This window comes from Manis javanica, chromosome 12, assembly GCF_040802235.1.
Source record: "Manis javanica isolate MJ-LG chromosome 12, MJ_LKY, whole genome shotgun sequence".
Taxonomy (NCBI): Eukaryota; Metazoa; Chordata; class Mammalia; order Pholidota; family Manidae; genus Manis; species Manis javanica.
Window position 1 is genome coordinate 84,775,084 of NC_133167.1, and position 25,453 is coordinate 84,800,536.

Sequence of the window (25,453 nt, forward strand, 5' to 3'; positions counted from 1 at the left end):
ACTAAAATAGGTCCACTGGGACAGGGACTTTGTGTAGTTCATCTGTGCATCTGCACAGCACCAGAGCAGAGCCTAGATCACAGCATTTGTTGAGTGGGGAAGACGTGATGTGGGGGGATAGGCGTGATGATTGGAGCCCTGTACGAAAGGGGTTGGAGATGACATTGAAAAGCAGGTCAGGTCACGATGTAGGCAGGAGGACACAGGAGATAGGACTTTATGATAGAGGTATAAAGTATGATTTCATGCTAGAGGTATGACGTGTGATTTCTGCTTAAGAAAGATACCTGGAGAGGGTGATGGTTCAACACCCAGCTTTGTGGATGGGTTTATAGGAGAGACTAGCCTGAATCTCAGGTGATTCAGGGCAGGAAGGGACTAGAGGAAATGGGGCTCTAAGGAATAGGGCTGGGACCTTTGGGCGGGGCTTAGCACACTGGTAGTAGATAGGAGGCTCCTTCCCAAAGGCAGAGGTAGGAGTGGTTAATCAAGAGTTCAGAAGTAAAGTTAAAATACTTAAAAGAGATTAGATACTTCTTCACAGAAAGAGAAGTGCTTTCAAAGAATAAGTCCAGGGACCCATCCTACCATAAAGAAGCAGAAGGTAAAGACTGGCACTGGGAGATCTGATGGGTTCACTGTCTGTATCCATCCTTGTCTAAAAGACCAATGAGAACCCTGCCAAGCAAGGGCTTATTAGGACAGCTGACTCTGGTGCTGAGAGGCCCTAGTTGAGGAAAGAATGGTGTTGAAAATAGAGACCATGGATACTGTGATGGGAGCCCAGTTGACCACGCAGAAGAGCCTTGATGAAGTCAGCCATCTGCACGCCAGGAAGCAGGCTCTAGCCAGTTACCGCATCTGCAGGCTCCTTGATCTCAGACTTTCCAACTCCATGGTCGGTACTTGCTTTTATAGGGGCAAGAGCTAAAAAGTTGCAGTGTACACATCCTTCATCAGGTTGGGGATGACCTCAGTGGCTTTCATCCATCAGGTTTATCTCTCATGTCTGTTGTGCATGGTGCACAGCTCTGCCCTGTGTCATCTTCACTCCCAGATCAGGTTGACAAAGTGCCCCTATCAGGACTGTGGCAGAGGGTTAGGTAAAACAGTGAATCACAAGCTACCTCTTCAGTTAAACCTTCTCCTGGGATGTCACAACGCATGTCATTCTGTTCCATTGGTCAAAGCAAGTCACGTGCCACTCCTCAGCTCAGTAAGGTAGGCAGTATAATCTTCCTTCAGCAAAAGGAGGTGAATAATTATGAACAATTATACATTCTACCACTGAGGCCATTGATTTGGCAATTGGGAAATCATTGGTGACCTTTGAAACGAGTTTAACCGGAGAGTTGGGTTTTAATAATAATTATAGCTGTAATTGACTGACGACTTGCTATAGTTCACACACTGTGCTGAGTACTTTACATTTAGTATCTCATTTAATATTTGTTATGGGCTGCATGTTTGTGTCCCCCTCAAATTCATATGTTGAAGCCTAACCCCCACTGGGGTGGTATGAGGAGGTGAGCTGCTTGGAAGGTAATGAGGTCAAGAGAGTGGAGCCCCATGATAGGAGGAGTGCTTCCTGACAAGCAGGGAAGGGCTGGTCTCCCTTCTCCCCCGACTCCCTGTCTGTGCCCTCTGCCATGTGTGGACACACCCGAAGGTGGCAGTCTGCAAACTGGGAGGCAGGCTCTCACCAGGTGCCAAATCTGTGGACCATTGATGTTGCACTTCCCAGCGTCCAGAACTATGAGAAATAAATGTTTCAAAGTCGTAACAACTAGTTAGTGGTGGAGCAGAGATTCAGGCCAGTTGTAACTGGCTCTAAAGACCAGTATTTTAACCCCCTGCAGACTGAAAGTTACTAAGTAGGCGCACTAGCAAATGTTTGCTTTTTGGAGGAAGCTTTCAAGACAAAGGATTATAGGGTAGCAGGAGATGCCACTACAGAATATGCCACTTTGGCACAAGGATAATTTTGGACTAAAGGAGATTGAGAAGAAGCAAAATAGAAAAGCTTCAAGTCTCCCCATATTTGCCTAAAAGTAGAATGTAAATTTGTAAAGGTGGCTCCTCTGTACCAGGAAGAGCAAACGTTAATCACCAGAGACAGCTTTAGATCCTTACCATCCAAGAGGTGGCATGAGAAGAATCCACAGAGCAAACTTTACCAACCAGCCCTTATCTTCTTTTAGTTTCCCCATATTTTTGCCTTCTCACAATTTACCACCCTAGAAACTCCAAGTCCTTTTCACTCAAGGTGTTGTCACTTCTCTAAAATGTTCTTGTTCTTTCGTTAAGAAAGTAAGTAAGCTCAGGTTCTAACCATCCCTTTGAGTTGCTGGTCTCCTGGTACTCCTATACCTGGGTATAATGCACATGCTAATAAAATCCTGTTTTTCTCTTGTTAATCCGTTTTTTGTTAATCTAATGATAGCGCACCACCCTATGAATTTAAGATGGGTAGACAGATTTCTCCCTTACGGGATGAATGCTTGAGAAGGAAGCAGAGTCCTGGGAAGATACTTTCAGGGTTGGGCATACTACGTCAGAAGGCAGGGGAAAAAGGCTTGGAGACAGCAGAGGTTGTCACTGCTAGAGAAAACCAGGACTGATGATGAGCAGTACTTTAGCTCCTGATTTGTGTGCATGTGGACTAATTTGCTTTGGGCTATTTTGAGAATTTAGGTATCTAGTTAGTTCAAATGGATTAACCGGTGAAGGGAGTAGAAAGGTAGTTAGTATTTGATAGCAGAATGAAGTAAATTTATTTGCCTTACCTTAAATTTTCCTCTCCCAAACAATTTATAATGTAAAAAAATAAAATTGAGCTACTACATAAAAAAGAATGAAGTTCTGATACATGCTACAACATGGATGAACCTTGAAAACATGTCAAGTGAAATAAGTCATGACTCATAAAGACAAATATTGTATTATTCTCCTTAAATAAATGAGGACAAATTCATAGAGATATAAAGTAGATTAGAAGTTGCCAGGGTTGCAGGGGAGCCAAGAATAGGGAGTTACTGCTTAATGGGTACAGTTTCTTTTGGAGCGATGAAAAGTTTCGGAACTAATGTTGGTGGTTGCATAGTTATATGAAGGCAATTAATGCTGTCAAGTTGTGTACTTTAAAGTGGTTGAAATGGCAATTTTTATGTTACATATATATTTTATGAGAAAAATATCAACCCATTATATTGGAACCCCATGACTTATATTGAATTTCTTTTTGTGTGGTGGGAGGGTTTGGATAGGTCAGGACAGAAGAATGTTTACTGACATATACACATCATATTTCCTTGAAAAAGCCACCACACTTTCTACTAGAGTATGCAGGCTATTATAAGCACTCATGAGATGAGACATAAATTGCTATTGCAAAAACAAAAACATCAAAACATTTAAAAAATTAAAAAACCAAAGAAGTAAATTGCTATTGCACTAGTGGCTTGGATCATTCCTAATATAATTTGACACTGGCCACACCCTCTGACCTGGAAATACTGAGGCTGCCAATATTTGCTGGTTTTAATTATTTTAAGAAGTTATTTAAGCGTCAGGGTGAAGACTTCGTGTATATTGCACAAATAGCCATGTCCTTGTAAATAGCCATCCATGTCTCTGACCTCTGAGGGGGGATGTTTTTCCTATGCCTTCCCTAAGCACTATGTAGGGCTGCCTCAGGGGCATCCCAGAGGGTGTCTATATTGTGTTAAAAGGATGAGAAGGCAGAGTAAAACTTTGCATGTTTAACCCCAAATCTTAAATTCTCTGAAATTAAGCTAATTTGGGCTGAGGTTTGGAAGCAGTTAAGTCCACCATTCTTGTCAATACTACCAGCAGACAAGCAGAAGCCTTTTTTAGTTCATTTGTAGTGTGGTTTCCATGGGTAAGTGCTTCTGACACAAAAATGGCCTAATTGTGGGCCCTATAGGGTGTCCATTTCTTTGCTTGGGGAGTACTTTCAGAGTACAGGATATCACCCAAAACCGCATTGAATGAATGCAGTCATTGCTCTTCGTGTTATGCCCAAGTCACAGGCAACAGGCAGGTAGGTAGAAACTGGAGTGATGCCTCTGGTTGACAATATTCATCAAGTATATATTTTAATAGTTTGCAGGGGCATCTCTGGGAGGGTTTCAAGTTGGGCAATGATGATATTAACAACTAATGTTGGGTATAGATGGGGCAATTGAGATTTAAGTGTTTAGATTATAAATAACATTCTAATATTGGCTTAATTAGAAGGCTTAACTCTGTCTTCTGTCTGTTCCAACTTGCTGAAATGAGACAAGGCCCTGAAATAAAGGAAGAATTGTGAGCATTTTTGTTAAAGTAATTAAACTACTTTTACTTTAAAGGAGGCCACTAGACTGCGGTAGCTCTAATGCCTTGATGGCCTAAGTAAACCTAAGCCAGAGTCCATGCACTTAAATCAGAGAAAAGGAAATTGAAGGACTATAATCACAACCAACTAGGCTTTCCCACATAAGGCAAGTGCTTAAGCTACAGCCAATCAAATACTTACTTTGATTTGCTTCTTAAGTCTTCTCTATACAAGCCTTTTTTACCCCTTACTCCTCCCAGTGGACTGCTCCTAAGCATTTTGTTTCAGGCTGCTTGATTTGAATCAGTCTTTGCTTAAATAAGCTCTTCAGAATTTCTGTGGGTATCACTTTATCATTTAAGAGTTCCTTGAGTGCTTTCCATGTGGTAGATCTAGTTCTGTAAAAGCACGATTCCCTAATTGTTAAACTCATAATAGTTAAGTGACTGGATAATGATCAGGTGTCAAAATTTTATTTAACACAAGTGAAAATAAATGACCGCTCAAAAGAGGAAAGAGATTACGGAGCTTGTTACAGCAACGCAGACACAGCTTCCATCATTTGGTTTGGCAGAGACTCATAGGCGATCCGGGAGAGGGGAAGCTTTATGGTGAAAACAAAACAAGGCATGCTTCTGGTATGTTCTGATTAAAGGTTTTTTGGCAAGGGAAGCTGGAAATTGAGTTAACTAGAAGTGGGGGCATGCATGTATTTGGTTTGGGGAGTATATTTGGTTTCTTCTGGTTGGTCTTCATGGATGTGTATGTTTGGGAGAGGGTGTCTGAAATAGGGAAATATGCAGTGTTTGAGCAGATCCTGACCGTTACATGGTATAGACATTGCCCATTTGTATAGTAAGTCTTTCATTCATTAATAAGGGAGCTGGCAGAATGAGAACTGATTACACAAGCATATGAGGAAGTGGAACTTACACAATCTTTGGGGAAAGGAATGATGAAATAAAAGTTGACTCAAAACTGGCTCATCTTTTGTAGGACCATGCCATTTTAACCTTTTGGATTATTTTTGTACAGAATGCCTTCTTTTGCTTCTCAGTGCACCTCATCAGTTTTTACCAATTAATCTCTGACTTCACTGGGTTATAAATCCTCTGGGTGCTCATAAATTGTTATTCAAATGAAGTTACCTTTCCTGAGAGTGTCAGTTGATCATCAAGTGGGTTTATTACAAAATCCTCTAGAATGAAACTAATTTTAAAAAGACAATCATCTTTTGGCTTTATTTAAAGGTTATGAATAAAAATTTATGTGTGTGAGTATCTCACCTGGCCCTGGTTGGCTAGCTCACTACATACCTGTGGGCAATACCTTGTTATTGACTCTATATGAAGAGCTCCGCCCAGTGCTCTGAGCAGCACGTGGCGCGGCTGCAAGGCTGCAGGTCAGCAGAGATAAGTAAGACTGGAGTGGTGGCAGCACCTAGGACAGAGACTGAGAGCTGAGGGGGGCAGACTGGCTTGCTGCATGCAGACTCGCCCTGAATGGATGGGATTCTAGTGATTGACCTGTCACCGTGGAAATAAAGTTGGGTATAAACCCTTTCACCGCACGAGCATTCTACTGTCATTTCTTTGGTCTCTGAATCCATAGTGAACTTGTCCCGGGCTGAAACCCATGATGTGTTATCTCAATCTTCACAACAGTCCAATGCTAGTAACCCATGGTGGTAGTATAATTATTCTCATTTCCAGATGAGAAAATCGAGGCACAGCTTAAGTAACTTGAAGAGTATCCAGTACTGAATAGTTAGACAGCTAACAGAATAATTGAGCACTCACTGGCCATGCTGCTGCTCTAAGGTTATGAATGAGGAAAGGAAGGCCGCAGGTCTAGGGCAAGGCCGGTTATTTATCGTCGCTGTATTTCTACCCCTTCAGGTTGCTTCTGACTCTGACATCCTTTTCTAAGAGTTCACAGGTGCCCTGGAAAGAGCACTGGTGTCAGGAGTTCAGAACCTGGGTTTCACGTTAGGATTTGCCTTTGCTTGCTATGCTGGAGCAAGTTAGCTTCGCTGCGCCCCTCTTTTTCTCACTAGTAAATTAAGGAGCTGGAACTATATTCTTTGAAGTTTAGGTGCTGGCGTCTGGCATTTGAAGTTACAAAACACCTGGCAGACGCTCAGCTTTAAAAATCGCGTCGTCCCTTAGGTTAAACAGATTCCAGAGCACACTGGAGGAGGACGTGGTAGCTTTAAATTAATGCAAAGGAAAATAGTTCTTCCGTTTTAGCGGCGGCTGCTCGCTTCCCACCGCAGTCTAGTTCTCGACCCGCCCCAGGTCTTCCTCTCGTTGTCATGGAGATCGGGACGCCCTGGAAGGCCGATTCTCCCCGCCCCCGGCCCCAGGTGCGGCACGTGATGCTGCACGCGCGTTCTCGCGCGGTGGCTGCCGGGACCGGGCTTTTAGTAGCCTTATCAGGACGTGGCGGGCGGAGCTCAGCACCAAGTCGCCGCTTCGCCCGCGTCCCTGCGGCCGCCCGTGCCGAGACCCCGACCTGGCCGGGCAGCTCTGGGCGTGCGTGCGTGCAGGTGGGGGCGCTGACCGCGTGGGGCGGCCCTTCTCGCGCAGGTGAGGGCTGCGGCCGCCGGTTGGGGGCGCGGGTCCCGGCCTGTTGTTGCTCTGGACCTCCTCGTGGGGGGCGCATGTCTCCCACGCGGCGGGAGGCTGGGGCTGCCGTTCGGTACGCAAAACGCATTTAGACGCAGGACCAACTTTTCGGGAGCATTGTCTTTGAGGCGGGAGGTTCATTGAGCAAACTTTAGGGCTGGAAAGGGAGGAAAGTCGCAGTCGGAGAGCTGCTCGCGCCTCTCCGCCAGCCCCCGAGTTTCCATTAGCAGTGAACGAGCGAAACGTGTGGAGTCTGGAGCCCTCCACGGCGTCCCGCCAGCTAAAGGCTGTGATTTAGATGCTCATTGACGGACTGCTTTTTTAAGCTGCCTTTTGGATACCTAGTTTTAGTGATTCCTAAACTTTGGGTGTGACAGTTGTTTTGTGCAAAGTCAAAAGACATTTTTTCCAGGACAAAGTGCTTCGGTGCTTTTGTCCACCTCTACTTTTCTGTCGTTTAAGAGGTAAGCGGTCCCGTTTCCCAGCTTGCCGGCCGTTCACAGCAGTGTTCTTAGGTGCTACTGGCACCTTCTGAGGCTGAGGGAAGGAAGCAGAAAAGGGGAAAAGTACAAAGGCTGTCTAGTGACAGGAGCGTGCGCTTCGGAGCCAGAATACTTTGATTTAATTTTTGGCTTCCCAGCGGCCATTTGTGAAGGAACACGTGAGCTCACTTAGTGGTGATGGTTTTTAAATGTAAAACGGAAATAGTGATGTGTCCTGTCTACTACAGGTCAGGACATGTTGGATTCCACAAATACTGAGTCTTCTGAGAAAAAGGATGAGAAGTTAGGCGGAGGGGGTAATAGTGAAAGACAAATTTTAAGCCTTTTGTTCTAGGTGCGATTGAACCTTACCACACCACAAAGGTGGCCTTTGTTTTACCAGCAACTGTCTGGAGTAAGGAGCCCTTGATTTGGAACTCAGGATATTGGGGTCTTTGCCCACTCCCTTCTAGTTGTGTGGCCTTAACCATACCTCTTCATTTCAGACATCACATATTAAAATAGAAATAAAACGAATGCCTGTTATCTCGTAGTGTTGTGAGGATCAAAAGCTGTTCGCATTTAGGTTTTTGTAAACTGTAAGGCTTTTATTTAAATCTGTGTTTAAAATCACTATGAAAAGCCTGGATTAGTAGCCTGTCTTTACAAGGTGAAATAAACAGACACAAATATTTCCTGTTTTGGACTTGTCACCCCCACCTTATCACTTGTTCTTCAGTTCTTTCCCTCCCCAAAGGCTGTGGCCTACTTTCCTCACCCCTGTACAATCATTCTGTTACTGCTTTTCAGATCCAACTTAAAATAGTAATACCGAAATAATGTATATTTGTGTAGCTTCACTCTTTAAAAAATTATTTCCACAAACATTTTCTCATTTTATTTTTACAGTTGGGCTAGATGTAGTCAACAGTAGTAGTATCCTCATTTTACTCCTGTTAGAATTGGGTTTAGAAGGCCTAGTGAATTGCCTTGGGTCATGTGGCTGTTAGGGATTGGAACTGAGGGGAGAATTCAGGGCTTTGATCAGAGGTTTAGTGCCAGTAACCCTTCCTTCCTTCCTTCACTGAGGTTAACTCCGATTATTTCTTACCAATAATGATGTTTCACTTTCGCACTACCTCACATTTTATTTATTCATTGCTTTTCAAGTGAGGCACTCAGTCCTTTCATGATCTCAAATGTAAGCTGCTTGAAGGTAAGGAGTTATCTTCCAGAACCTTTCAAAGCTTGGAATATGGTGCCTCACAAAGAGAAGTCATTTAATAAAGGCTTGTGAAGCCAGTAACAATGAGGCAAGATTGATTTAAAGATGTTTTTCTGTTCACAGCTCATTTAACAAATAATTATTAAGCCACCTTTGCTTGAACGCTTTCAAAGTATAAAGTATAAGGTAGAATCTTTTTTTTCTGGGACATTCCTTCCCAACTTAGGAATGCTAGCCTTTTAACAAGTACAAAAGTCATTTACATAGTGGTTTTGTGTGCTTCCGAGACTCTCCACAGGGATCTAAGGAGAGTTGCAGACAAGAGAGGAACATTTAAAAATACTTGTTGAAGGACCTGTGGCTTCCCTGGTTGTACTGAAGTGGCTTATAGCTGAAGATGTCTAGTCCCACCTCCCTCCAAATCAGGAGTTTTCAGTAGATATTTCTAACATTAAAATCCATCCTCTTCATCACTTGATAGAGTTCACCAGTTTCCTAATGTATGCCTTGTGTCTTCATGTAGTTTCTAGAGCAGTGTTGTCCAATAGAAAAACAATGTGAGCTGGATGTATGAGCCACATTATTTAAAACTGTCTAGTAGGCATATGTTTTTAAAGAGTAAAAAATTTGGGGGAAAATTATTTAACCTAGTGTGTCTAAAATATTACCATATCAACATGTAATCACTGTAAAATATCTCATTAGTAATTTTAAACGTTCTTTTCTTTGTACTAAGTCTTTTAAATCTGGTGTGTATTTTACACTTGAAGTACATCTTGTGGCCAGGAGCCCATGGAGCTAGTGGCTACTATGTTGGACAGCACAGTTGTAGAGCTTTAGAGAATTCTGTTTCTCTTACCAGTGCCTAGCATAATGCTTGGCACATAATAGGCACTAATGAAAGATTTCTTTGAGTGAATGAGTAAATGAATAAATATAAGTGCTTGAGAGTTATAATAAAAGGCAGTTTTATTTGGGAAATAACTGTTTAAAAATTTATTATTTTTTATTGCTGTTTCATTGATACACAATCGTATATTGGTTTCAAGTATACAACACAGTGGTTTACCAGTTACTCATTAAATCCTCACCCTCCACTAAGCGGTTACTATTTCTCAGCATAGGAAGATGTTACACAATCATTGGCTATATTCTCTGTGCTGTACTACCATCCCCATGACCAACTTATTTTGTGATTGAGAATTTCTGTTCCCTTTTATTCCCATGGTCACCACCAGTCACTTCTCAGTATCTAAGAGTCTGCTGCTGTTTTGTTCCTTCTGTTTTGCTTTGTTTTTATACTGCACAGATCTGTGAGATCAATTTGATAATTGTCTTTCTCTGCCTGGCTTACTTCACTGAGCGTAATACCCTCTAGGTCCATCCATCCATGTTGTCACAAATGGCAGGATTTCTTCTTTTTGGCTGAATATTACTCCATTGTATATATGTTACTGCATCTTCTTTATCCATTCTTCTATTGATGGACACCTAGGTTGCTTCCATATCTTGGCCATTGTAAACAATGTGGCAGTAAACATAGGGGTGCATATATCTTTTTGAATCAGGGATTTTGTTTTCTTCAGGTAAATTCCTAGAAGTGGAATGACTGAGTCATATGGTACTTTGATTTTTCCTTTCTTGGCGAACATACTGCTTTCCACAGTGGTTGCACCAATGTACATTGTTACCAGCAGTGTAGGAGGGTTCCCCTTTTCTCCACATCCTTGTCAACACTTGTTATTTCTTGTCTGTTGGATAGTGGACATTCTAACTGGTGTGAGGTGATGTATTTCATTGTGGTTTGGGAAGTAACTTTTGAGACCTGTGGACCTGGCATATAGGTTTGAGTGACTGGGATCTGTATTAAAGATACTTATTTGTATTTTTGCAGCATTATGGATCCAAGCCTGTTGAGAGAATGGGAGCTGTTCAAAAAACGAGCTCTTTCCACTCCTGTAGTAGAAAAACGTTTACTGTCTTCTGAGTCCTCTTCATCATCATCAAAAAAGAAGAAAGCCAAGCTAGAACATGGAGGATCATCAGGCTCTAAACAAATTTCTGGTTAGTAAAATTGAATGTTTAGGACCATTTAGTTTTTATTTTTCAGGAAACCATTTACTCTTGGCAAGTTCATTTTTCATTTCAGTATTCATATTGATTGTTAAGCACTTTGTTGAGTATAAGTGATGGAATGATAAGATAATTTTTTGCTTCTAAGATTTTAATAGTCTTGTGTCATGTTAGAATTTAGGCCATAAGGTCTTTTAAAAAATAACTAAAATTGGGGTTTAATTTATAGACCATGCGGTTCACTTGTTTTAAGTATACAGTTTATAGATTTTTAGTATATTTACAGAGTTGTGTGGCTTTTACTACAATCTAATTTTAGCACATTTCTATCACCCCAAAAAGAGCCCTTGTGTCTATTTGTAGTCATTCCTTGTTCCCACTCTAGCCCCTAATAACTAATGATTACTTTTTCTGTCTGTATATTTGCCTTTTGTAGACAGCTTATATAAATGGACTTGTACAATATATGGTCGTTAGTCTGTGGCTTCTTTTAACTTAGTATCTATTGAGATAGATGATCATGTTCTTGTTCTTTATTCCACTAATATGGTTATGTTAATTGGTTGTCACATACTAAACCAACCTTGCATTCTTGGAACAAACGCTACTTGGTCATGTAAACTCCTTTCTGTTTGGAATTTCGTTTGCTGATAATCTGAGATTTGTCCATGCTGTAGCGTGTATGAGTACTTCATTCTATTATGTTGCTGAAGACTATTCCATTGTATACTGCAATTTGTCTATCCATTTACCAGTTAGTGGACATTTGGATTATTTCCACTTTTTGGCTATTATGATTGGTGTTGCTGTGAACATTTGCATACAAGTCTTTGTGGAGACATGTTTCTGTTTTTTTTTTTTTCCTCTTGGGTAGAGACCTAGGAGTGGGAATTCTGGGTCATGTTAAAAGGAGCCACACACTAACGACCATATATGGGGGTGATTAGATTGGCCATTTGTATTTCTTCTTTGGAGAAGTGTCTGTTTAGATCCTCTACCCATTTCCTTGTGTTTTTGATTATCGCCATTCTAATGGATGTGAAGTGGTATCATTGTGGTTTTAATATGCAGTTCCCTAAGTTGAGTGTCATTTACTTATGACTATTCATGTGTCATCTTTGGTAAAATGTCTATTCAGATTTTGTAAACAATTTAAAAGAAAATTGGGTTGTCTTCCTATTGATTGAAAGAGTTCTTTATACATTCGGGATATAATTTTTTGATCCAGTACTACTTTATTCTTGGTGTTATAACTAAGAAATTTTTGCTTAAGCCAAGGCTATGAAAACTGAGTCCTATGTTTTCTTCTAAGAGTTAACGCTTTAGCTGTTACATTTAGGTCAGTGATACATTTGAGTTGATTTTTGTGTGTGTGTAATATAAGGGTCTTATGTCCTAAAATAAGAGTCTAAATTCACTTTTTTGCATGTGGTTGTTCAATTGTTTCTGTGTTGTTTCTTTAAACGACTTTTTTGTTCCCACTGACTTGCATTGACATCCTTATCAACTATCTGTTGAATATAAATGAGTTTATTTCTGGAATCTCCATTTCACTCCATTGACTCGTGTCTGCCCTTATATGTTAGTACCACACTTCCTTGATTGCTGTAGCAGTGTAGTTAAGTTTTGAAATTGGGGGTGTAAGTCCTTCAATTTTGTTCTTTTACAGGGTAGTTTTGGTCTTCCCTGGACTTTTATATTTCCATATAAATTATAGGATTAGCTTGTCAGTTCATATCTGTAAAAAAGCCAATTTCTATCTTGATAGGGATTGCATTGATCTATAAATCAATTTGGGGACTATTGGTATCTTAACAGTAATAAGTCTTCTAATCAATGAACATGGATATCTTTCCATTTATTTAGGTTTTTAATTTCTTTCAACAAGATTTTATAGTTTTTAATGTATAAATCTTATACTAATTTTGTTAAATTTATTCCTGAGTATTTTATTGTTTTTGTATTATTGTGAGTGAAATTGTTTTCTTAACTTGATTTTTGGATTATTCATTGCTAGTATACAGAAATAGTTTTTGCTTTTTTTTTTTTGATGGCAAGGTTTTTTAATGCAGAAAAATACAGGAGAGGAATTTGCAGTTACATTTAGGCAACCTTAAGACCTGTTTATTAGGTTCTTATGTTTAAATTAAATAGATTCTATGTTTAACAGTCTGGGTTGCAAATACTCTTGTTTCTCTGATTTCTTTTAGCAAAAGAAGGATGTAATAACAGAACTAGAAATAAAACTGGAAATACCGTAATCTTTGTACACTTCTAGTATTCTTCAACCTTGCTGAACTTAGAAAAAAGATTTCTAGTCTTTTGTGTAGATTTCTTAGGGCTTTTTATATAGAAGAGCATGTCATCTATGAATAAGAACAGTTTTTATTTACCCTTTCCAATATGTATGCATGTTATTTCTTTTCTTGCCTGTTTGGACTGGTTGGTATGATACTGAATAAAAGTGACAGTGGACATCTTCATGATCTTAGGGGGAAAGCATTCAGTCTTTCACTATCATGCTTGATGATAGTTACAGGGATTTTGTAATGCTCTTCATCAGCTTGAAGAAGTTTCCCTCTATTTCTAGTTTGTTGAGAGTTTTTAATCATAATTGGGTATTTGATGTTCAAATGTCTTTTCTGCATTTATTGAAATCATCATATTATTTATTAATATGGTACATTACATTAATTGATTTTTATGTATTAAGCTAACCTTGCATTCTTGGAATGAATCCTACTTGTCATGGTGTATAATTCTTTTTATTTGTTGTAGAATTCAGTTTGCTGATATTTTGTGCAGGATTTTTGTGTCTGTTCACAGGGACATGGTCTCTAGTTTTCTTATAAGGCCTGTTAGGGTTTTTCTGGCCTCAAATGATTTATGAAGTGTTCTTTTCCCTCTATTATCTGGAAGAGTTTGTGAAGGTTTGATATAATTTTCCCTTTAAATGTGTGATCCAATTAGCTAGTGAAGCCATAAGTCATTTGGGAAGCTGTTTGTAGAAACTTCCTATAGATCTATCCAGATTTATTTCTTCTTGAGTTACTTTTGGTGTTTTGTTACTTTTTAGGATTTTATCCATTCATTATTTATGTTGTTAAAGTTTTTCAAAGTATTCTCTTGCAATCCTTTTGATTCTGTAAGTAGTCAGTGAAGATACCCCTCCCTTCTTTAATTTCTGATTTTAGTAATTTGTGTTTTCTTTTTTTTTTCTTGGTCAGTCTAGATTTTGTCAGTTTTGTTCCTCTTCAAAAAATGAACTTTTGATTTCATTGAATTTTTTCTTTTTTTCTTTCTTTTTCTTTTAATTTCACTTATTTCCACTTCACTTTTTCTTTCCTTCTCCTTATTTGGGTTTAGTTTACTCTTCGACTATTACTTATTATTATTATTATTATTATTATTTTATTATTATTATTATTATTATTATTAAAGTATCCTTGATATACAATCTTACGAAGGTTTCACAACAACATTGTGGTTTCATCGTTCACCTGTATTATCAAGTCTTCATCCTCCCACTGCAGTCACTGTCTATCAGTGTAGTAAGGTGCTACAGTAGACTATTATTTTTTAAACAACAACGTCAGTGAACTTAATTCACAACAGAAGTCATTTGTAGCAGAAATCAAAATGTAGCAGTAATTGTATTGATGTGAACTTGGATGTTCTTTGAGATGTTTTAATAACTGATGTTAAATCAGAGCTAAGGCTTTTATCAGAGTAGGCCTATTATTCTTATTAACATATATGTTAGGTTTGATTTTCTCTCATTCCAATGAATTTTACATTGAATTCATTCACAGTAAACAAAGTTTTAAAAACTTTTAAACATTAGCTCAGACCTAATCTTAGAACCTAGACTCTTTGATTTGTTTAAGATATCCTTGCTACAAAAATCTCAGTGGCTTAAAACAATAAAGGTTTGTGTCTTCTTCATATTACGTGTTTATCTTGTGTTAACAGGGATCTTAGTTCATTAAAGTCCCTCAAGACCCAGGCTGATAGAGTAGCTGATACTTCAAATGTTGGTTTCAGTGCCAGAGGTAAAAAGGACTCTGGAGATCTTGCCTGGCAGTTAATTGCTCTGGCCTGGATTTGACACATATCACTGTCTTACGACTCATTGGCCAGAGCTAGCCACAGGGCTTTACCCAGCCATAAGGGGTTCAGTGTGCTCAGAGAGAGGAGAGCTGGAAATATTGGGTATTAACAGTAAAGACTACTGTACCACCCTAGTTTGGGTCACCATCATTTCATTGCCTGACTATTATTATTTTTCTATTGGAATAAAGTAGATATGTTATATTGGTTTCAAATGTACAACATAGTAACGTGATAATTATATACATTATTGGATGCTTGCCACAGTAAGTGTATTTACCCCTGTTACCATGCCAAGATATTGCAATATTATTATTGGTTATATTCTCTCTGTTGTATTTCCATTCCTATGACTAATTTATGATTTGCAGTTTGTACTGCTTTAATCCTCTTCACCTATTTCACCCCTCACTTCTCCCCTCACACTGCCTCCCTATGATGACCAACAGTCTGTTGTCAATACTTATGGGTCTGTTTCTTTTTTGTTTTTTAGATTCCACATGTAAGTGAAATAATATGGTATTTGTCTTTCTCTGCCTGGCTTATTTCACTTAGCATGATACCCTCTAGGCCCATTCATGTTGTTGCAAATGGCAAGATTTCCTTTTTTATGGCTGAGTAATATTCCACAATGTGTATGTACTACATTTTTATCAATGGGCCTTGAGTTGCTGTATTGCCTGATTAGATGCTTGCCACGCTGGTTAAGCTTCTCTACTGTCCTGTCCATCCTCTGCACAGCAGTCAGTGATTTTTCTAAGCATAATCTGATGATGTAACTGTTTGCAGCTGACCATTGCTTTTTAGACAAAGGCTATCTTTTCCTGCGTACATGCCCTGTCTGATCTAGTCTCCACTTAGTTTTTATGCCCCAATCTCACTGTTCTATACTCTGTCCTAGTGATACTGACTTGTGGCTCCTCTAACATGCTTTATTTTTGCCTCTTGACCTTTGCTCATATTATTTTGTCTTCCTGGAACATTTTTTCTTACCTTCTTCCCTCTTTGCTTTGGCTAATTCCTATTCCTCTTTAAGGTTTCAGCTTACATGTCATAGTCCTGCTTTCCAGTTTCAATTTATGCCTAGCTTTTGGATTCCTATGCACTCACAATTTCTGACAAAGTTACTGTGTGCCAGTGTAATTTTATGATTACTTGTTTGCCATTGTTACCTAATCACACACAGAAGCCCTGGATATATATTTGTTGAATGGTTAAATAAATTACACAGTCAGGTAGAGAAAAGTTGATAGTGTACCTTATCAGAAACTGTAGTTAGTAAGGTCCTGTATGCTTCCCATCTATATAGCATGGACCCCAGTTTACTGTTCATAAAAATGTAGTTTTAACAGTGCTCAGAAAGCTCCTGGTTACTAAAATATTTTGTATACCTAGGTTTTTCACAGATCCTTTGAAAGTTGTGTTTGTTATATCCATTGTTTATGTTTGTTTCTAATGTTAGAAAAAATTAATAAAATCTTTTGTGGGAATGTGATTTCACACTGGCAGTTAGGGTTCTCTAAATTGAAAATGACAGATTTGTTCTTCACATATCAAGTATTTTCTGTTTTGTCCTAATTTTTCAGTAGCTTAACAATCTATTAAGTTGATGTGCCACATTTAGTTAAAGGCTGTTATTTCCAATTTTTTATTATTTGGAATAATGCTATTGGAAATATCTTTGTATCTTGAGCTTTTTTCTTTTGAAGTAATTTCCCACGTGGCATTTCTGGTCTAAGAGCAGTTACTGTATAGTGGTTAAGAACATGCTTTGGTTTGCTCATGGGCACTAGTGAAGTAGTAGTATTAGGGTTATAAAATATGAATCAGTACAGCCCTTAGAATGTTAAGAAATGAAACTTTCATATTTCTTAACAGGGGTTGAGTGGGTGCTATCTTTTGGCTTTTTTTTGCAGTCTTTCCTGCATTGAGCATCTTAGCCCTTGAATGAAAACATGAGAAGCAAAGTGAAAGAACCAGCTCGAGAAATGCCGCTTAGCGGGTATACTAGGATGTTTCAGTTTGAAAATAGGCTGAGCCATCTTAGACCATGTTTCTTGCCAAACAGCAATTAAATTTTATGCAAGTGTACTGCTGACTTTCCTGAATATTTTGAGACTTTTTAAACACTAATCCTACATAAAACTTAAGTAAAAAGATGTAGAAGTTGTTTCTAATGAACTAGAAAATTACTGCTTTTTAGTAAGTAGGGACTTTATATATGAAGACTTTACGTATGGAAGTATTTAACTTTGGATTTAGATTTTAAATTGTCTTTTTATTACGAAGACACATGGAGGATAGTAGTACCTGTTTTAGCCCACATGGGTTGTATAGATATAAGTTATTTTATCATCATTAGCCTTGCTTATGTTTTTCCATTTACCTTTTGCTGTTTAATATTGAATTCTAGGACTCTTTCAACCACTTTTTAAAAAATTTTTATTTATGTTTATTATAGTTAGAGTGAGTTGCATTGTGGGAAGAACTGACATTGAAATTCCATTTTCTGAATCCTCATTCTATTTGTAAGTGAAATTTTTTTTTTTTTTTGAGGGGGCATCTCTCATATTTATTGATCAAATGATTGTTAACAGCAATAAAATTCTGTGTAGGGGACTCAATGCACAATCATTAATCAACCCCAAGCCTAATTCTCAACAGTCTCCAATCTTCGGAAACATAACAAACAAGTTCTTACATGGTGAACAGTGCAAGGGCAGTCATATCACAGAAACTTTCGGTTTTGATCATGCATCATGAACTATAAACAATCAAGTCAGATATGATTATTCATTTGATTTTTATACTTGATTTATATGTGAATCCCACATTTCCCCCTTTTTTATTTTTAATGAAATGCTGAAGTGGTAGGTAGAGGCAAGATAAAGGTAGAAAACATAATTTAGTGCTATAAGAGGGCAAATGTAGATGATCAGGTGTGTGCCTATAGACTCAGTATTAATCCAAGCTAGACAAGGGCAACAAAGCATACACGGATGCAGAAGATTTCTCTCAAAACAGGAGGGGTGAGGGTCTAAGCCTCACCTCTGTCGATCCCCAATTTCTCACCTGATGGCCCCCCTGCGACTGTGCCTGTCTTAGGTTGTTCCTCCCTTGAGGAATCTTACCCGTCTCTGGCTAACCAGCCGTCTTCTGGGGCCATACAGGGAAATGTAAAGCTGGTAAGTGAGAGAGAAGCAATATTGTTTGAAAAGGTTAGCTTTTTACTTCTTTGCATATTTATGCCCTGTGGTTTCTATGAAGAATTATGATACTTGGTAATTTTCGATATGAGGCATGAATTCTACTAAAGGGTTGTAATTAGGAAGGAAGAAGAGGAGCCCCTTCGCGAGGCGCTGGGTTCTCGCAGGTGTGGATGTAGTCTGGCTGTTGTCCTGTGTCTTCTGGTCTCTCTTAGGAGGAGTTGTCTTTCTTGTATTTTCAAAAATATATGTGGTTTTGGGAGGAGATTTCCGCTGCTCTACTCACGCCGCCATCTTGGCTCCTCCTCTCTTTCAACCACTTTTTGAAGTGTCATTTTAAATAGATTATTCGCATTTGTGAAGTTTCACTGTACATTTAATGACACACACACAAAAAGTGCATACTGAACTTGTTTTACTCTTCTAGTAGAAATCTTTTAATCAAAGTCGAGTCATTTTTGCAATAACAACTGGCCTCAGAATTTTTTTTTTTTAGTAGTTGAAGTCTGTTGTCAAAGTTTTTCTTCACCTTAGTAGAGCACTAGACCACTTCAATTTCATGTTTCCTAATGTTGTCCATCATACTTCTAAGAGGGTTAGGCTCGCTTTGCAGGTCTTTCACAGTTTTATTTTTTACACAGCAGCAGCAGTCAAGCACTTCATAAAGAAAAGCCAGCACTACTAAAGAGATCACTGTAAATATAAATAAAAGCAGAATGACAAAGCAGGCAGTGTTCCAGTTATCATGGAAAGGGTAAATTTTTTGGACTTGAAAACCAAGATACTGATAAACAGATGTGGTAGTTTCATTCCAGAGGCTAGAGTTCAGGGAGGCCATTCTTTGAGATTCCACTTCTTGTATTGCTCTTCTGAATCTATGCAAAGTAGAAAATGAGTATATGTACCCAAGCTCTACAGATTTCTCAATTCAAATCACAGTACTAAGGTTTTTAGTAAGTTTGTATAGGCAATGTGAATCTTCCTTTTTCTCTGCTAGAATTAATGCTTGAATGTAATTTTGAATTTTTTCTCTGTGCTAATATACTCTGTAAGCTGTACTATATATGTATATATTTTTTATATAATTTGTTAGACAAATATGTTTAAGATTCATATACAGAAATTAACTGCTAAAATGGGAAAAAAGCAGGTCATTTGGTTTAAAATGTGACTACAACAGTGTGGTCAGTGAGCTGTTACCTACAAAAAGAATCATAGTTAAGCCCATGTTCTTCAGACTGCCCTTGGAAAAGCTTTTCTCATTACCATTGTGGACCCTTCTCACCTTGTTGGTTCAGTGTATTTCTGCCTCCTGTTTTTACTCCTTTAAACTTCGAGGACAGGTAACGTGAATCAGGAAATACTGTTTCTGAAAAACAGTAGACAAAGAAAAGCCAAGTAATGACAAGGCTAATAAAAATGTAGGTTAAAGTTGCCTAAAGTTGGTTTCAGTTTTGGCAATATAGTGACAATTATGTATATTACTGTATGCTCACCATGATTAAGTGTAGTTACCAACTAGTACAGTACAGTTATTTCAGTATTATTATTATATATTCCTTGTGCTGTACTTTACATCCCTATGCCTAACTTATTTTATAACTGGAAGTTTGTACCTCTTGAGCCCCTTATTTCGCCCATGCCCCATCCTGCCCCCGCTGGAAACCACCAGTTTATTCTGTTTCTGAGTCTGTTTCTGTTTTTTTCATTTGTTTTGTTTTTCAGGTTCCACATATAAGTGAAATCATATGGTATTTGTCTTATTTTTGACATTTCACTTAGCACACTACCCTCTAGGTCCATTCATGTTGTTGTAAATGGCAAGAGTTCATTTTTTTTTTAATGGTTGAATAATAAATATTGTTTTATATATGGGCCATTTCTTCTTCATCTATCAATTGATAGAATTTTTAAGCTTATTTTTAAAAAGTAAGATATTCATATACTAAGAAAGTTTTGGAAGATGAATAAAAAGCATAATTCTGTTTCCTTAATTCAGTGACTATTGTCAGTTGTATGAAGAAAGAACTTTTCATGGTTTTTCTTTCCTGTGTAATTATAAAATAGACATTCAATCTTGTAAACAAATGTTTATTGATTACCTACTGTGTACCACATACTTTTCTAAGTGCTGGAGATAAGTTGTGTGAGTTTCATTTAAAGAAAACTTAAAGGTAGTGCAGAAATGTAAGTATAATGAACTCCCATATGCTCATAATACAGCTTCATTGATCACCTCATGGCCAGTTTATACCTCTACCCACTTGCTTCCACCCCATAGGTTATTTTCAAACTAATCCCATACAGCAAATTACTTCATCTAGAAATAGTATATATATTTTAAAAGGTGAGGACTTTAAAAAAAATTAAAGTATCATTGATATACAATTTTATGATGGTTTCAAATATACAACACAGTGGTTCAACAGTCACCATATTATCAAGTCCTCACCCCCTCCATTGTGGTCACTCACTGTCTGTCAACGTAATAAGATGTTATAGAGTCATTAATTGTGTTCTCCATGCTCTGCTGCCCCCCATGACCTACCTATATTGTGATTGTGAATTACAGTGACCCTTAGTCTCCTTCTCCCTCCCACCCACCTTCCCCAACCCTTTCCCTTTGATAACTACTAGTGCCTTATTGGTGTCTGTGAGTCTACTGCTATTTTGTTCCTTCTGTTTTGCTTTGTTGTTATACTTCACAAATGAGTGAAATCATTTGGTATTTGTCTTTTTCCATCTGGCATTTTTCACTGAGCATAATGCCCTCTAGATCCATCCATGTTGTGGCAAATGAGAGGATTTCTTTTCTTTTTATGGCTGAATAATATTCCATTGTGTATATATACCACATCTTTATCTATTCATCTATTGATGGACACAGGTTATTTCCATATCTTGGCTATTGCAAACAGTGCGGCGGTAAACATAGGGGTGCATTTATCTTTTCAAATCAGGGATTTTATTTTCTTTCGGTAAATAAATTCCTAGGAGTAGAATTACTGAGTCAAATGGTATTTCTATTTTTAGTTTTTGAGGAACCTCCATACTGCTTTCCACAACGGTTATACCAATTTACATTCCCACCAACAGTGTATGAGGGTTCCTATTTCTCCTTGTTAGCGCATTCTTACAGAAAGCTGGGCTGCTATGTTGCACAGCTCCAGGGAGTACCATTTGTATTGTTTTGGGTGCCATTTATGTAGAACATAGTGTCAGTAGTGCCCAGTTGTGTAATGTGGATATCGTGGCTGTCTTGATAGGAGACCTCCCAACCTCTGCATTGTTGCCACCTCTGATTCTAATCACCATGCGCATAAGTAGTCAAGTGCCCCATAGAAACTGACCCATATGGAGGCAAAGGCAAGTCCTTTTTGACCCAGCCTTCCAAATAGTGTGTGTGGGGTGTGTGTGTGTGTGTGTGTGTGTGTGTGTGCGCGCACGCGCGCACAGACACAAATGCCTAAATATGTTCAGCTTTGGAACTCCTTTAAGATTTTTAGCATTATTACAATGCAGAAAAATCGGGGGTGGGAGGGGTTGGTCAGCACATTGTTAAATTATTTTTACCTCAGTGTGAATGAATGTCGGGTCCTTTTTGGAAAGCAGAACTAACAGAAGAGAGAGAGAAGAAGCGTAGGGCCTTGGGGAAATAGGGGACAGTTCCATTTCCTGACTTGGAAAAGAGCAGGAAGAATTGCTTGAAGGTCTAATAATTTTACCTGGGCTAACCTAGGACCTCTCCAGCACTTTCTGCTAAGGCCTTTACGACTGATTCCTTCTTAAACTCTGGGATTGCTTTTGAAGTTTTCTCTTCTAAATCTGGTATTAGAAGTGACTACAGGGAGAACAATATAGGGAGAGAGGAGACAGTACAGTGAAGCAATTTTCACATTGCGCCCCTTAAATTGGTTTAATCTGCCTTATTAATGTTAAAAATGTTTTTTCACTATTGATTTCAGCAATATTTCACTGTTGATTGTTATAGCAATTTTAAATAAAAATGAAAAACTTCATCCATTAACCCTATCTCCCTAACATATCAAACTTAATTTTTTTCCTCCTAGAAATTGCTGTATCAGTCTTTTAACTCATACATAGTTGAAACTATACTGAAGTTACTACTTTGTATTTTAACTTATTATCACTAGGCCTTTTAAAATTTGTATTGACTAATTGAACTGGGGAGAAGTTATGAAGACTTAATGAAGGTAATTACTATTTCAAATGAGATTTTAGAATGATTAGAAAGTTGGCTTAAGGAACTTTATATTCTATTTATTTTTGAGATACAAGTGGACAACTTTAATATTTTTCAGGCCTCCTTGCCCCTAAAAAAAAAGAAAGAAAGAAAGAGAGAGGAGAGGGGGGAACAAGTATTTGAAGTTGTACCTATCAAGGAGCTGTTTTGTTAAAATTAATGTAGCGTATCCACGCAATTGAATATCATACACAAATGAGGTAACTACAATGTGATATGGAGGGTTTTTATGATATGTCCTTAAGTGAAAGAAGCAAGGTGCAGGATAGTCTGTATAGGAAAGGGGGAAATAACATATTTTTACTTTCTTATATCTGCACAAAAATCTCAGAAGGGGGAATTCAGGTAATAACAATAACTTGTGGGGTTGCTTGGAGAGTAGGGGCTCAGGAATGTGTGTGAGGTTTCTTAAGGTGTACCTTGTTATACTCTGTTAGGTTTTGAATGATTTGAATATATTACTCAAAACCCAAACTAACATATTTCAAGAGTATTCTTTGTCTTTTAAAAGTCTGCACATCTATTGAATACATCTGTTGAGTCTTCTGGATCACTTCTAAAACAATGACGACTGGGCTTAGTAAACACTTGTCATTTTGGTGAGACTGTGTACCTTATCCACACACAAATATGTGTATAATAATTATGCTTGCCATAATGACGATGGATAGCAGTGTGTGCCACCTGCAAGGGCTTTGTAAGAAGTGTTGCTAGAAACATCTAAGCAGCTTAAGAAAAGTATGTACAGGTCAAGTTTATGTGGCAAATGATAACAGTTTGCCTCCTAGAAGTGTATTGATAACTAATGAGCAGCTTTAAACATTCACTCTTTAGTTAGCTTCTGGGCGTATCTGGAAAAGTTAACCCTCTAACATGGAGTCATTTTCCACCTTATATTTAATGTGGTTCTTTCAAAGTACAGTAGAGCTGTAGCAATTTTTTGTGTTTTTAAATTTAGGGTAAAATCTAAATCTTTTGATGGATAAGACAGATATGCAGCAAGATACTTGCCTTTAGGATTTTCTCATATTCTGAGATTGTTTTTTAAATCAAAATGTAAATTTATATTAAATAATGTTATAAACATGTTTATGAAAAAATAAGAGAAAATGATAAAAAGGTAGGATAGTCTGTGTGTTTTTTTTAGATTCCCAACACCTTAAAATTTATTACAAGAATGGCAAGTATTAAAGTAAATACTGTATTTATTTTTAGTTTAAGTTATTTTTGATCTATTCTCTTCACCTATTTTTTTTTCTCCCTCTCATTTTAAAAGGCCCTAGTGAAATATTTATGGGGCTAGGACTTGGAACTGTTCTGGAACCTTGAATCACCAGGTCGGAATAAAATTAAGCTATTGTTCTATTTATGGTAAAAGCCCTCGAATTGAATTCTCTAGTGCCTTTAAGCATATCACTTTGAAATACGGTCATTTCATCAAAATGGCCTTTAAATATAGAACAACTGGCTTAGCCCTGGGATTTTCTGAGATAAGCCATGCCTCCAGTCAGTTCGGTAAAGCAGTCGTGAGCCTCCATCTGTGCTAAGTGTAGTTATATTACTAGTAAAATGTAGGCTAATGATTGTAGTGTTAAATTAATGTGGGTAGTAGGGGCTTCTGCTTACAATTTACCTGAAATTTGATTTACAAATTAACTGTTCTATTTCAGACTTTTTTGGCGGTCTCATTCTTTGCAGAGTAAGCAGGAATATTTCTAGGTAATTAATCGTCTTGTGCTGAATGTGGGGAGACCTGTATCATGTCACAGCAACCTTTGGGCTCTATAAGGGATACTTTGCTCATGTTGTCTGAATGTTGGCTAAGAAATGGAAGGAATAAAAATTATGAAAAAAAATCATTTAAAATTTAAATGGATTTATCAGTGAAGAAAAGGGCAAAAGTTGGATCTTTAGGTCATCATTTATAGGTAATATGCTGGAACTCTAGCATCTACTAAGTAATATTTTAATGCTTGAATGTTATAAAATTAGAAATTGGTCTGCAGTTAATAGTAATTTTTAGTAGACATGAAAGGTTACTTTCATGAAAATAATCTTAACTATCTTAACAGGTATCGTGCCCTCCTCTCTTAACCAATTTGTCTTAGGACATATTTTTCTTTTAAAATGTAGTTCTTCAGAAAAACATACTATGTATTTATTTTGAGGATCAGTTTAAGAATAACTAACATTGAAATAGTGTGATCAATATATATTTTTGTGGCATATAAAAAAGGTTATTAAGGTTTTCATTTAATAATAGCATAACTTGTATATTACAGTAATATAGACTTTAAAATTTCACAACAATGGATTATTTTAATTAAAATGTTAGAAATGATCTAAAGCTCTATAAATGATCTCTTTGGTTACAGGAAATGCAGCCTACATAGTGATACCTTTAGGTTTTTTATTTTTTATATTAAAAAATCACAATTGTGATAATTACTTGACATTCTCTGTGTCTACACCCAAAGTTAACTAAACGATTTTGATCTGTTTTCTCATATTTGTTAAAATGTAACAAACTTTTTTGTAAGCGCTTTTTTACCAACCAGTATAATTTGCACATATACTCAGAAAGCTTTAGTCCAGGACTTGCTTTTAGTCTAGACTTTTCTTTAAGAAAAACCCTTTGTTAAGACAGACCAAACTGCTGAAATGAAATAGCTCAGAGAAAATGAAATTAGCAGGTAACCACTTAACAAATACTTGTGGTTTACTCTAAGGTCTGGGTATAGATCAGGTTCATAGAAAATGTCATGAATTTTCCATTAAGGCACAGGTGGTAAGAGTGCTTATTAAATGGCACAAGGCAGTCTTCATATTTTCATAATGAAACCCTACCAAGCTATGAAATGAGTACATTGCTATTTTGGTTCTTTAGTAGGAACAAAGCTTTCTGCTTGTTTTTTACAGTAAAATATTTTTATATTGCATCATAAGGATATATATTACTAAATGAAAAGGATCATATAAACCTACCTCTTGTCTGGAAGGATGCTGTTGAAGCGGTGGTATCATCTGTTTGTAATGCAGTCTAGTGAACAGCCAAGATGGAGCTGTGCGTCTATTGGTTGAACCACAATGCAGCTGACACTTTCCTCTACGTTCATTTGCAGTAAGT

At 37.7% G+C, this 25,453-nt stretch overlaps 2 protein-coding genes across 3 annotated transcripts in view; one reads left to right on the forward strand and one right to left on the reverse strand.

Moving 5' to 3' along the window:
• Window positions 1-763: 763 nt before the first annotated feature.
• The window catches only part of LOC140845312 (uncharacterized), a 53,742-nt gene continuing 29,052 nt past the window's right edge, over window positions 764-25,453 (forward strand). The window contains exons 1-3 of the mRNA XM_073219291.1: window positions 764-898; window positions 6,620-6,927; window positions 10,568-10,737. Of these exons, the coding sequence (XP_073075392.1) occupies window positions 764-898; window positions 6,620-6,927; window positions 10,568-10,737 (613 nt within the window). The remainder of the gene's footprint in view (window positions 899-6,619; window positions 6,928-10,567; window positions 10,738-25,453) is intronic.
• LOC108386877 (small integral membrane protein 18) lies at window positions 14,188-25,441 on the reverse strand. 2 transcript variants are annotated; one of them, XM_073218948.1, is made up of 3 exons: window positions 25,312-25,441; window positions 19,348-19,431; window positions 14,188-18,937 (listed from the first exon to the last, which is right to left on the reverse strand). In XM_073218948.1, the coding sequence occupies exon 3, from the start codon at window positions 18,898-18,900 to the stop codon at window positions 18,604-18,606; it is 297 nt and encodes a 98-aa protein (XP_073075049.1). In that variant the 5' UTR covers window positions 18,901-18,937; window positions 19,348-19,431; window positions 25,312-25,441; the 3' UTR covers window positions 14,188-18,603. The 2 variants fall into 2 exon arrangements, with proteins under 2 accessions (XP_073075049.1, XP_036853592.2); XM_036997697.2 differs by having other exon boundaries at window positions 14,188-19,431.